General features: G+C 35.5%; 1 protein-coding gene across 1 annotated transcript; it reads right to left on the reverse strand.

Annotated features, from left to right (window-relative positions):
* Positions 1-4016: 4016 nt before the first annotated feature.
* On the reverse strand, positions 4017-7009 carry LOC306882324 (homeobox protein SIX2). The gene is made up of 2 exons (XM_079436871.1): positions 6167-7009; positions 4017-4861 (listed from the first exon to the last, which is right to left on the reverse strand). The coding sequence occupies exons 1-2, from the start codon at positions 6724-6726 to the stop codon at positions 4555-4557; spliced, it is 867 nt and encodes a 288-aa protein (XP_079292997.1). The 5' UTR covers positions 6727-7009; the 3' UTR covers positions 4017-4554.
* Between the last annotated feature and the right edge of the window lie 7260 nt (positions 7010-14269).

Genomic DNA, 14269 nt, shown 5'->3' on the forward strand with positions numbered 1-14269 from the left:
GCCGTGCTTCAAAATGTAATTTTTATAGCCTAATCTTAATTCATGTGATGAAGTTTGAGTCCTGGCAGTAGTCAGTGTACTACAACAGTACTACTGTAATGTTAACCCTGCCTGCTTTAAATGAATGAAAATGATTAACAGTTTAAAACATTTTGAAAAATAATCAAAAAGTAATCAAATGTAAAAAGTAATCACTGATCATGGGATAACTCTTACATATGAAATACCTGGAAAAAATACACATATACATTGTCATAAGAGGCCAACAGACTGTGTGTTTTCTTCTTCTTCTTCTTATTATTATTATGCTCGTTTTGCTATGACGTCGTAAACCTGACACAACTAGGCTGTTTCAGAGATTGTCAACAACCTTTCTGCAGCTACTCATTTGTTCAATAGAGGGCGTCAATGAGATCATATCATGAAGAGTTTCATTCATGCTTTGCTGTGCAGTCCCTGCTACTTTCAATGTTGTTTGTAGATTGTAGCAAAGCAACGCCCTCAACACGTTTACTTAGCTATCTATATGGGGACATTCATAGATGTATATTATTTTATACACAGTTAGTCTAATTAGCTTCTATTTAAAATGTATTGTTTTTATATTCAGCTATTTACCCGTTTTATATTACTATTTACAAGTACCTTGATTAATTCTACGACATATCCTACCCCTAACCGAAAACTTTCTGCATTTTTACAAATTTGTTAATATATTTAATTTTATTTATTTATTAATTAGGGTCTCTCCAAAAATGAGGTTTTGGAAAATTTGTCATAGTTCATTTCTGGGTAAAAATAATTAAATGTATTGTGAAGTATAGGCTCACACACGTTGGTGGCTTACGGGGACTCTCTAGTCTACGTGTTTTTTGTAATGTACAAACATTCTATCCCCTGTTCTATTATTCTATTAACCGTTTACAAAACTAATTGCATAAATCACGTGCAATTTCTGGTTTAAGCTTAGTTCTCCATTTCTATGCGTCATGCAAGGAGTGCAATGAATCATTCTAAGTTATGTAGTTATGTAGAGGTTGGTTGTGTTTTAAAAAGTCATAGAATTGTGTGAGCCTCTAAATAAGTATTAAATGCAGTATACTTTCCTTAAAAGTAGTACGAGCATTTCATATAAAAGCAACAGTGAACTTTTAATAAATAGTGGGTTAAAATAACACCAAAGCAGGATGTGCACAAAACAACGATTTGATGTTCCAAACAAGTGAAGATGATTCATGTCTTATTTTTGAAAAACTAGGGATATTATTTGGGATATACTGTTCAACGGGCTCAAGTCAAATGCCAGTTGCGACCTAATTTGTCACAGAGGAAACAAGGAACGTGTTATTACATCATGACACCTATAGACCAGAAAAGCTTACCTCGGTTACCATTACAGGCAATCATTCTCCTTGGTTTCAAAATTTTATAAATGAAGATACATGAATTATTTGCCTAAATAACGCCGAGTTGACAGTTGCCATGTATTTATAATTAGCTGGATACAGAATTTCGTAATGTGATAACTATTCATCAGACTGTCTGCTAAATCAAACAATATTCGCTTTTAATAAAATATAGTAGTCTGCTGACGTTGTTTAATGTCACTAAGCAAAGTTGAATGAAAGTAAGCTAATGATTAACATGAATATGAAAAAATAATTAAAAATGTGCTCCAAGGACGTTATTACTAACATATTTACGAGCGAGCTGTACCCTATAGAAAAACATGAAGAATATTTTTTTTTTCATGATAATGGTTTGATATTGATTTATTTATTTGTATCATTATTCCTTCATTAATTTATGTCTTTCATTCATTTGGAGTCCGTGGTAAAGCGTGATTTATGTATTTGTATCATTTTTTGTTTATTTAGCCTAAATGTATTCCTATTCATTCATTTATGGACTAAGAGAGTCATGAATCTATAGCTATCCAGTTCTTGTATTCAGGTTAGCAGCACTTAATATTGATCAGGTTACTGAAGCCTAAAATATGATTGTCCGAATTATACAAAAAGGAATATAGTTATGCTATATGTTTATGGTGAATTTTTTTAGCTTTAGTCTCCAGTCCAGTGAATTCTACCTAAATTAATTGTTTCGAGTCAAGCTCAAAACAATGACTTTTTACCTAATAAAAATGTATTTTAAAAATCCTGTAAATTAAAAAACAAAAAAGTTAAGCTAACTAAAATCAAATAGTTTTGAAGGTAAAAACAACGAAGGAAGGAAAATCGTTTTTAGTCTGTAAAGAATATAACCAATACGCATGATTTATGCCTCTAGTTTAGAGCAACAGTTTTGAATAGCAACGTTATTCTATGTAACAAGAAACGTGTTTCATTTGATTCATGCATATATTCGTTTTTTAACAGAGCAAGCCCCTTCAAAAATGGAGCTCTGTGGAAAGTCATGGTGCAAAAAACTGTTGCATTTGGGAGCAGACCCAGTTTAAAAAAAAGAAAGAGATAGCAGCAGTGAAGGAGACTGGAGATGGAATGCAACTAACGCAAAATTGCAAGACTGTTGAACGTCATCTCCTCATAAACAAGCTTTCCAGCATTAACTCAGCGTATAAGACTGCATTTATAGCGTATTAGCCTCACTACTGAGAGAGCTTTTCTTTACATCTTTTGCCCGAAGTTTTTACGACCTATCCGCCTCTCTTACAGCATACACAGACTCAGTAACATATACAGCGTTATAGGCATTTGTTGAGTTTTAAAGAGGACACAAACAACATTAGTTTATTGTACTTAATTCTCTAGAGTTACAGACCTTGTTTTTTAAATAATAGTGCAACAAACTTGGTGTCGTAGGTCAATACGCCTTTTCAGAATAATTGCTACCACCTTGTTTAAAAGAGAAATAATTTGCGCACAGGGCTGAATTTGATCCTTCGTACACTATAGGCTCCACAAAAAGTAATTATAGCCTACCAGATCAAATAAACCGTTTATAAACGTGTAGACTTATGAAAATACTAACCCTGTAAAAAAGAATGTGCATCAATAGAAGAAAAATAACATCATCTACTTTTTGGATATGTGTGAACAGATTTGAATAAAACTGATAATATTTGCGTACAGACCTCAGAGGAACCTACGCAATCTTTTAATATCATGAACATACTGAATGTTGAGCAGTTCGAGTCACGGCATTTTAATAAAAGAAAAGATGTTTCCTGAATCCAATTTTGTTTGTTAAATATTTTGAAGTAGGATAAGTCCATTCTAAACTGTGAAAAAAAATATATATATATAGCCTGTTTCACGATGTCACTCACAAACTGCAGCTAGAGAACCCACTACTTAATCTATTACGGAGTTGTAAAAGTAAAAAATAAATAAATAAAAAAGTTTAAAAAAGCAATAAAAAAATAAGACCAATTATTATTTTGTCTCATTGGCGGGTTAGCTTTAAACAATAATAATAATAACGGTAGCCAAATTATTTATCCATTAATCTCAAAATGAATCCGTGTTCTATAAATAAAATTATCTCAAAGAATGACATCATTCTGGTAGCTGTGGGCCTAATGTTGTGCTCGAGCATTGTGCGGCACTGAAATATGTGTTCGTAATTAAGGATAGGCCTATGGAGCACATTGAATATCAGATTAGAACCGCATGACACCTGCACTGTGAAGTTCCTGATCATTGGAAAAGCACTGGCATCGCTTGTGTTTGTGGTCGACAATTGGGCATAATAAGAAACATACATACATTTCCATTTTTAAGGGCCAGTACCGTCAAGGCAGTGGTCAAATAGCCTACTTTATAACCGTTACCTACTGTAACATGGATCATGCACTATTATAAATCCAAAATTTTATAATCTTAATTTTTTAATCAATCAAGATTACGATCACTGCAGTCTAAAACTACTTTGCTGAACCACCACGTGACCAGATGCATGTCATTTTAGTAAACAGGGTCTCCTACGATCAAACCAGAACACGTGCTCAGACCATTGCACAGCATGCACAACAAAACCATCCAAACATTTTCTTTGCTCAGTAAATGCATCTTATTTTATTGTTAAGGGTATATGAAACTATGATGAGTTTGGAGTTTATTAATCCCAAAGGTTACATGCAGTCGCTTTCCAAAAAGTACAAATGAAAATGAAGAGATGCCCCATAGTCCTGCAAAAATGCTGTGTTGATATTAAAACATTTCATTAAACGAAATCCCATTAAAGTCAAACGACGTATGGCCTTTTTAAAAGAATAAACGTAAACAAACGGAATATGCGACCGAAAAGTCCTGGGTCAATTGCAATCTAAAATAATAACGATATCAAATAAAGTTGATATAAACAAGTAAGACGTTTATTAGCATGTTTATTAACAATAGATCATGGCATTACATTCTAGAAAAATACCTCTATCAAGGCCCTCCATATCAGCTTTGCGAGTAGATCAGCCGACAAACATCCACAACTCTCTTTGTCCGTTCCATGTCTCATTTGCTTTTGTTTTATACGTGTCTGGAGATGTTTTACTCTAAACGTTCATGTACAAGCGTCCTTTGGAAAGGGTCCACATGTTTAAGAGCCAAGGTCGACCAAGTTTGATGACATAGGGTTCAGTATAGTGTCGTGTAATGAATGGTGGTGATGCACGGAATCTGCACTAGGCACTGGGATGGCGCTGGGACCGGGTGGAGGTGCGAGGCCGTGGAGGGACTGAAGCCCGGAGTTCGACGTGAGGAGCAAGGCCGGGCTTGACGAGGTGTGATCTGGGGTACCAGACGGCGTTTTGTCGTCGTCCGAGCTTCCTAAAATAGTCTTATTTCCATTCATGGAAGACGTTAACGGGTTGTGACTGTTTGTGTTCGAGTTCTCATTATTCTCCCTGTGAAAATGAGAATTTAGAGTTAGAGCAACATATCCGACAAGTTTAGTACTGTTAAAACTATTAGTGGGCTGTAATTAAAATTCACTCATCTGCTGTAAAACCATGTCTGTCACAACCAATAAACTAAATAAACAAATAAATACGTAGCTGACATGTAAAACACACCTTCTGCTAATAATAATAATAGCCCTAATAATAATACTAATACTACTAATACTACTACTAATAATAATAATAATAATAATGTCATTATTCTAATATTATTCGTAGGCTATATTTTATAGGTAGGCTATAATAAACAACATTAATATTATCCAATTAATATTATTTTATGTAATTATTTACAACATTAGATATCATTTGAAGACAACGGTTTGGTTCTGTAGGTATTAGCCTAAATGTTTGTATTAGATTTTTTTTTGTTAGAAAATACTACAAAAATCGAATTTAAAAATTTAATTAAAAATATCTCTTTACTCTTGGTCTATTACAACTATACGTAGCACACAGATATGTCATGCGGCTGCCAACGGTGTGCGTGTATTTGTGTCTGTATCAATCATTCGCCCTATTGCACTTCTTAATTCGTGTCAATATTAATAATTTGTATTGAAGAACGTTCAAGTATATCAGCGAACATGATTTATGTAGGCCCTATTTATTTACATGGCTTGGAAATAATTGGCCTGGGTTAAGAACAGTGTCACCTACTGATTTATCTAAATTCTCAATCACAACGTGTCAAGTAAAGGTTCTTTCATGAAGTATTAATTAAGTATAAAATATCGGGAAACATACGAGCTAGTTTAATGGTTTACACTGTGGTTTCAACTTGACTACCTCGCCTGCGGGTGAAACAAGACACCCGTTTAAGGAGTATGCAACTGCACACATTCTAAACAAGAATATACAACTCTCCCAATTCGGAAAAACTTTCCTATTAATTATCAGTGGACTATTTCACCTAAAGTTAGGCATATTAGGAAATAAAACTACCCCGTTTAAGAAAAGTAGGCATATTGTTAAAAATAACATGAATAGCCTATAAATATACATATAAAACGGCATTAACAGATTTGGAGAAATGATGACATTTGTTGTGACTGTCTGGCCATCCATCTGTGGGATTTTGTTTGTTTGTTTTAATGTAAGTTTTTTTTAAAGATTGTTATAGGCTCCTGATCGCTGACTTAATGCACATTACACGACGTAAATGAATGCACTCGTATAAAGAAAGTGATCTAATTAATTTTAAACAAGTAACCGAACCTATTTTTAAGCTACAGTTATTAAGACCCGTACCTTTCCTTCGCCTCCGCTGCTCGGTCGCGTTGACGTCTGTTTTTAAACCAGTTACTGACTTGTGTTGTCGTTAGCCCCGTTGCCTCTGCTAGCTCCCTCTTCTCCCGCGGGGAAGGGTAAGGGTTATGGGTGTACCATTCCCGCAGCACGCTCCTGCTTTTTTCTTTAAAGCAGTAACTTGTCTCCTCGCCGTCCCAAATGGAGCGGGGTAGCGGAAACTTTCTTCGGACGCGGTACTTCCCAACAGCCCCAAGAGGGCGGCCCCGGAGCTTCTCAGCCTCGATATAATGCGCTTTGAGCCACAGCTGCTGCAACTTCGGGTGGTTGTGGGGAGAGAACTGGTGGCTCTCCAGAATCTTATAAAGCTCTCGAAAATTTCCCCTATGAAAAGCGACCACAGCTTTTGCTTTGAGCACACTCTCGTTCTTGTGGAGATGTTCGCAAGCCGGCAGAGACCACAAGAAGCGCCCGAGACGTTCAATGTTTCCACCCTGCTGAAGGACCTCGCAGACGCACGCCACTTGCTCTTGCGTAAAACCGAATGTGGGAAGCATAGACATGGTTTGTCACGAATAAACGTTCACTTTTCGTACTTATGTCTGTTTTAACGATGACAGTGACAGTTCTTCAATAGATTTGAAGTAAACCCTTTGGGAGACAAAGATTTAAAACTTCTTAAGTTGACGAAATCAAATCTCCGGGCGTAGAGAGGCACACAACTTTAGATCCGTTCAAGCAAGCATAATACACCGTATATCCATCTAAAGCACACGAGAGAAAGTTGTTCCTCCTGCGCGAGTCTCTCGCCACCTCTTCTATGTCGTTTCAGCATAACGCACTCCCGAAGAAGGACCTCGCTCTCTTGTTTTAATAATATTATTCTAAGCTGGCAAGAAAAGCGATTATGTGAACTGTGATTGGTTGGTTATCTGACCCGGGGATGATGAGGATAAGACAATAGTTTTAGTCAAATTATTTGCCATGGTTACGCTGTCATTCAAGGTAACCTGATATGCTTTGAGGTGGCTCCTTGGGCTGGCGGACTGATTATTCCCTTCATTTAGAGCCCGCCCACCGACGTCGAAATATAGCCTCGACTTTCCCTGTATATTACATTTTTGCCCGGGGTTTGACAGACACTTCTAACAACCAAAGAGCGCTGATCTTTGAGGTAGTGAGGTAGCAGTAGTTGAGACGAGAGCGCCAGAGCAAGACTGCGCACCAGACGCTCTCCAAACCAAGGAGCCGGAGTGCGAGTGACCATAATCAGACAATCCACCCTGCAAACGTACCACTTTGTAACTTGTTGATCACATCAAAACTATTTAAGCGTTTGGGAAACTCTCAGAAAACCACACACAGGCTCTCTCTAATTCTTTTGCAGCACATCATTATTACTGCTATCAAATGCAATAAAATAAAATCTCAATTTGACACAAACATGTTTTTGCAAGCACATTCAGTCTGCATTTTATTTTCCTGTTCAATTCAAGGTTGTTTTTTAAACGGGCCAGTTATGCTGTGTTATGCATTATTTAGCAGTTGTTGAGGATAAACAAGGGGGTATGTTTCTCTAAGTGCACACGCGTGAAAGCCAGGCATTATGGACCGGAGTGCAACAGGGTTGGAGGGCGTTTTTAAGTAGTACAGAGCGGTTTTAAAGGATACACGTTAGAAAGAACAGCGATTGGGTATCATACCACAAAGGCATATGAAACACTACGAGGGACGTTTGTACCGGTAAGACAACTCAGATTCATTAAAAATGCTGTTGACAAAAGTTAATCGAAGTAATAACAGTATGTTTGTCCTTTTACTAAGTTTGTATATAGCCTATATATTCTGAACCAAAGCTATAGAACATTATTTTTTTCTGAAAGTTAACAATGTAAAACACCGCAAATAAGTGACAGACGCGAGAGGCGCATCTTTTAATGATGCCTATTACGCACACCATTATTGGCATATCATCAGTCAGTGTCTGTAGTCTGAACTGTAACTCACCATGTAGCGGCACAGAAACAAAGTTCTGCTTTAATCAGGTCCACTCTGATTTCAGCTGAATGGTACTTGAGGTCATAAGAAAGTTAAGCAAAATCACATCTTACATGAAATAAAAATGCTGACGGTGTTGAGACATGCCAACCTTGTCATAAAGCAGAGGGAAAATTGCTTAGCTTAAGTTCAAGTGTCTTTGCAGTCTTTTAGAGACCCGTACTGCATTGCTGAAGTAAAGGCCTGTGATGTGGCTTGTTAGTGAAGAAGACTTCAGAACTTGCATAGCATATTATTCAAGTAAGCAAGTAACATTCTCTGAGGTTAATATCATGGAAAGCTTACAATGCTAAATTTCCAATATAACCTTTTAACTGGTAATTTTGCATAATATAGTCGCCTAAAGTACACTGGGTCGCTTTACATGTGTATGTAAATATGCAAGTTCTGATAAACAAATGATAACATAATGAAACAAGTAGCGAATCAATGTTTCTGATGCATTTTTCAATATACATGCTTATCATCTAATGAGAAAAATCTAGCATCTATTCAATTTAATATTTCACTTTTTACATCAGCAACAATTATGATGCTATTATTATAGCTACATAATTAACACGAACGAAAGAACAATCCTAAAATCTACGCTCAGGTGACAGCTAAAATTATACTGTACACGCTGAAATTAACGCAGTTTAATTACTTTTGTTGACATTGTGAATAAATAGTAGGCTAAGCAAAATAATAATAAATAAAAGCAGATCTATTAATGCCAGCCTCGACGGCCATTGCCCTTAAAAATGGGTATTATATGGCGCCTAAATGGCACTTTGCGGTAAGTAAACATTTCACGCTACTTTGATCCCATTACTTATTAATCCATCATCCCTTACTTAAATAATACCAATATATTATTTCCAATTGATGCAGATTAACATAAAATGATGATCAATATAACAGTTACGCTACCAGTTTAGCATTATTCTGAGCTTATTCTGTGATCGTCACAAATCGAGGTATTTTACCTTGGCTATATTTCCATTTGTGACACTCTGATGAAACTATAACAATGCAGTGAAGTTAAGCAATGGAAAACACATACTGAAACTGAAAGGATGCTCTGTCTGTGTGTGTGTGTGTGTGTGGTGGGGGTATGTCAGTGACAGGCCAAATCAAGGTACTCGTCTCGCCTTGACACTGTTTGTAAACGGCTTGTTTCCACGGATAATTTTGATCAGAGCTTCGCAGGACCTGCGCTGCTCGTCTGCATGGTGATTATTACAATGCTGATGAATGGGGATCGCGTTTCGTCTAATAGCCGCCCCCTGTTTTGACAACCTCCCACAGCTAACCGGAGAGCGCGCAGCCGCGACCTCCACTAATTGGACTGATTATTGCAAGATGTTTTTTCCTCTCTCGAAAGCGCAGGGTGGCGGCAGTGCGCGGCAGCTCCGTGGCTTGCACCACAAGACCTGATGAGTTACATTCTTTCAGACATGTCATGTTTAGCGGGAATAGAAGGAATTAAACCTAGACGTATGGTGTCAATGTGCGGTTCAGTGGAAGCAAAATAAGACACCCATCATAATTAAAAACTGAAATGTGTTTATGCTTCCGCGCGAATAGATAACTAAGTTGAATTTAACAATAAAAAAGACCTAAGTGTGCATAATGCTATCAATCACGAAACACTTTCTATGTAGCCTATTTCTTAACACAAAGACTTGACAAAATGGGGAAATTGATAGGCCTAAATTTAACGCAGTATGAATGACTAAAATACGTGCACACACAATATCAATGTTTTTAAAATTGTAGGCTATGTATATTGTATTTGCAACCCATTTTTTTTGCTGTTTTGTGCGACTGCGAGGTTTCTTAGCCTAATTGTTTACCTTTTTTAATTAAAATGCTTAGGCTATATAATATAAAGTTTTGTAAATGGGTCATAATTATTTTGAACTTGAATTTGGCAAATATAAACAAACAAACAAATGTATTAATGTTTCATCCTGTCACACTTTGTACATGCGTTTCGGTTTAAAAATAAATAATAGCTAGAATTCAAAACTAGATAGGAAATATGGTAATTTTATTTCAAAGTTTGAGAACACGTTGAAACACAAATGTGTTACAACATTCACCCTCTACTAAACAAATTAAAACTATCACAGTGAATGTACATTTGATTCAGTTGGTAACGAAATTGGTTGTAATTTGCTACTGTAGCCGGATGAGTCCCTTTATAGAGAACTATGATGGCATCCTTTAAGCAACAAGTGCTTTTCTTCAAATGCGGGCTTGGTGGCGGTGGCGTAACGGCTTATTGGTATTATAATAAGCGCAAGAAATTTCACCCACTCTGACTGTCTTCGTACATTTCAAACAATTACAATTGGTTATGATTATTGGTGCAAAACTTAATGTGACTTAAACAGACTTTTGTGCTCCCAGGAGACTGGAGTTGCGCGTGACTAGAGGCGAATCTCAACTGGAGCAGTACCCTAGTTGTCTCTCACTTCGTTCTAAACGCCAGATGAGCCAGTACGCTCAACTCAAGAATACAGAAATGCTAATTAAAGATTGGCTCAAATTGCTGGCCATATCTAGGTTGACTTATTGACAATAGCAGTAACGATACAAGATGGCAATAATAAGCAAGACAGGGGAGAAAATACCTATGCATAAAATTCACTTAATAAATATTAAAACAATCTGAAGGTAAATTAGCTATAAATGTCTGAGCATACGCGTGATATAAATGGCAAGACGGCTAATCTATAGATGAAAAAAGGGTGTCACACCAGGCAAATCCAATGCTGCAATTTCACTCGATATTGTAGGATATGGATATAATAAAAAAAAATCGAAGATTAAAAAATGATCATTTTTGTCTATTCTGCAAGTTTTAACAAACTTGGAAAAAAAGTCATTTATAGTTTTACTAAGATAAAATAAATATAAAGTATTTGGGAACTAGGTCACTGGTTGGCCGTAGGCTGTGTGTACATAAATATCAATAGTCTGCAGCATTTAAAAAATATTGTGGTATGAAATAGGACAGGTAGTTTTATATTGAATAAATCGTATGGCACCTGATATCTCAACGCTATCTCAGCAATTATTCAAGTATTCAACGTGTGCATCGGTTATTGATTTATAGCCTACATGTATTTTATATCCATGTAGGCTACTATAAAACATCCAACAGAAAATTGTGCAGATTTACATATGAACAAAAGATCAGCATATTCTGTAATTTACAGATTACATGACTGTATTTATCATAAATAAATAACAAAACACCAACAGCTGTATGAACTAGGCAGGCAGAAGGTAACATGAATGCCCAGACACTTTTTACTGTTGTGCTGGATGGAGTGACCCTTATGCCTGATAAAGGTTCATCTTTGTTGTTGTTTTATCATGAATTATCATGTTTGTTTGTTTGTTTTACGATATGGCTTTTGCTTGATGAAAGTAACTAGACACAGTGTTTTAAATCCAATCACACACAATTTTCTGCAGCCTAACTATAATAAAGGATTTTGTCTGTTTAGGACATAAACTGCTGCATTTGTAGAATGAATAAGAAGGCAATATGAAACCACATATTGTAAAGATTATGTGGCAATTGTTTGCATTTTGAGTAGAAGTGTGTACAAACGTTTACATATCATTGGCTCTCTGTGCATGACTATGATTTAACACAGATCATCAGGTTGAGGAAACACCTGTAAAAAACAGAACTTTTGTTTAGGATCAAACATTTACAATGTATTTGATGTTATTTATATGTTTACCACTGCTTCACAATTGCATGGTAGCAATAATATAATCACAGATTCGGTCAATTCACCATTTAAATTAATGTTCTAAAATATGACTTTAGAACACAAAATATACCTTTAGTTATTTAAAGTTATACATTAATTTCTCAATACTGTCTATAAAGTGGAAGCATGATATAACACATGACTGGAGTATATGCAATAAATGTGAACTAAATGTAACTAAATTTAATTGTGTTATTAGTGAAGTGTATCAAACTGTTTTTTGACGGGATGGGACTGTTGAAAAGTGGCTGTTTGTTGATGTTGAGAGAGTAGGATTTTTCAACAGATTTTTTTTTATTTTTTTTTTAGTTTGAGCAGTACTGATTTTGAAGAACAAGAACATATGTTCACATCGCTTCTTCAGGTCAGCATTATTTTCTATCAACACCAAAGTGACTGAAAAAGGTTATTGAATGGTTGTGCTTTTTTGCACTTGTAGACAAAATGCAGCAATGTGAAAACCAGCATGTGATATCATTTCAGACATTTCTTGTGTGTTATGGTACAACTTTAATCTACCATTACATTTACTTTTATATACAAACATATTTTATCATTTCTGGATGTTATCTACTGGCAGGGAACAGGGAAAGAAGTACAGAATAGTATTATCTCATAATTAATTTAATAGAAGTAATTTAATATGAGACAAATTTAATATTGATAAGAAATAAAACATTTGACTTTAATGAGAAGAATATATCTTAAAGTTTTAACTTTATTGAAGTGAGTTTTAATTTTCCATGATGTCAACAAGAAACCTAACACTGGTTAATTTTCTCTCAGAAAATAATTTTGATAAAATACCGTTTATTACAGCCACCTTGGTTTATAAACTAATACTACAGACACATTCTATATTTTTAAACATGTATTACAATGTTAAAGTGTGTCGAAATAACCATACTGTCTTGGTTAAACAACTGAATATCCCTGATTACATACCATGTGTGACTGGTATATGAAAGACAACCTAACTTAAGATAAAAAAAAAAATTAAAAATAAAAATACATGCAAAAATTATGTCTTTTGGCAACAGGATGAGATTTTGTGTGTGTGTGCGTGCTGGGGGTCTTCATGGGGACAGTGGAATTACTGTCGATTGAATACAAATAGCAATAATAGCATCAGTCCAGGCCACCCACATCTTATACGCACAGAGCCGATGGATGGCTACATGTGTCTATTCCAAAAGAGAAAGCCAATCTATAGTGTTTCAGTCACTTACAGTTATCACTTTCCACAAACTGGATCTTTGGAAATTTGCCTTTTCATAGATATAATTACCACTTAAAAACAATATTTCATAGTGCAAAGGTTTCTTTGGATTACATTTTTTATTCATTTAATTTTTTAAATTGTGTTTGATCTGAAAAGGCAAAATCTAAAGAATACACTGTGAACATAAGCCAATATACTCAGCCATTGCTATCCTTAGTCCTTTCCAATACAATAATCTCCATTATAAATCAAAACGGTTACACATGATAGACAGCATAATGCCTTATTGTTTGACTGTTTATATTTTTAATGTGACAAATGTAACCATAGCTTCTATGGAAACCGTTAATTTTATAAGAGTGCAAAAGTAAGACATCTGTTAGTAGCTGGTACACAGACCGTGTAACTATACTGCCCTCTCTGTTACTTATTTCACAAGCTAGAAAAAATAAACAAACACTGATATCACAGGTGATTTCTATTTTGTTTTCATGTGTATATGTTATTGAATTTTACATTTCAGACGGCACAGTTCCTTCACAAAAATGTGAGGCAGAAAAATGTCAAATGTGGCAAAATGGTGACATGTTTTATTTTGATCAGATGGCTAATCCAACCAATTCAAACTGTTATTGTACATTGTTTTGCAGGAAAATAACAATTTATATTCATACACACCAAGTCTGAATCTAATGATGAAACAAATGAAGAAAAAAAAAAAAAAAACTAAAATACTGTGCAGGACAGCAACGACTCCTATGCATCATATGCATGAGTGTGTGTTTAACAGTGTGTGTGGCAGCTGGAGCAGACGTTTGGACAGTAGAGCAGTCCTCAGCAGTCACGCATTAAAGAGGACTTTACACCCACAGGTCAGGGCAGATAAAAGGCCTGATGGCTGTGAGATGGTGCACAGTAGAAAGAAGTGTCTGTGTCAAGTGTTACAAACGACCCAGACGAGGCTTTACACATAAAATATAGAATTTAATTACTACATTAGAATTTATTGTAAAAATTTGGGCATGCTTCACAAAATAGGATAATTTC

This window comes from Barbus barbus (genome assembly GCF_936440315.1).
Source record: "Barbus barbus genome assembly, chromosome: 16".
Classification (NCBI taxonomy): domain Eukaryota; kingdom Metazoa; phylum Chordata; class Actinopteri; order Cypriniformes; family Cyprinidae; genus Barbus; species Barbus barbus.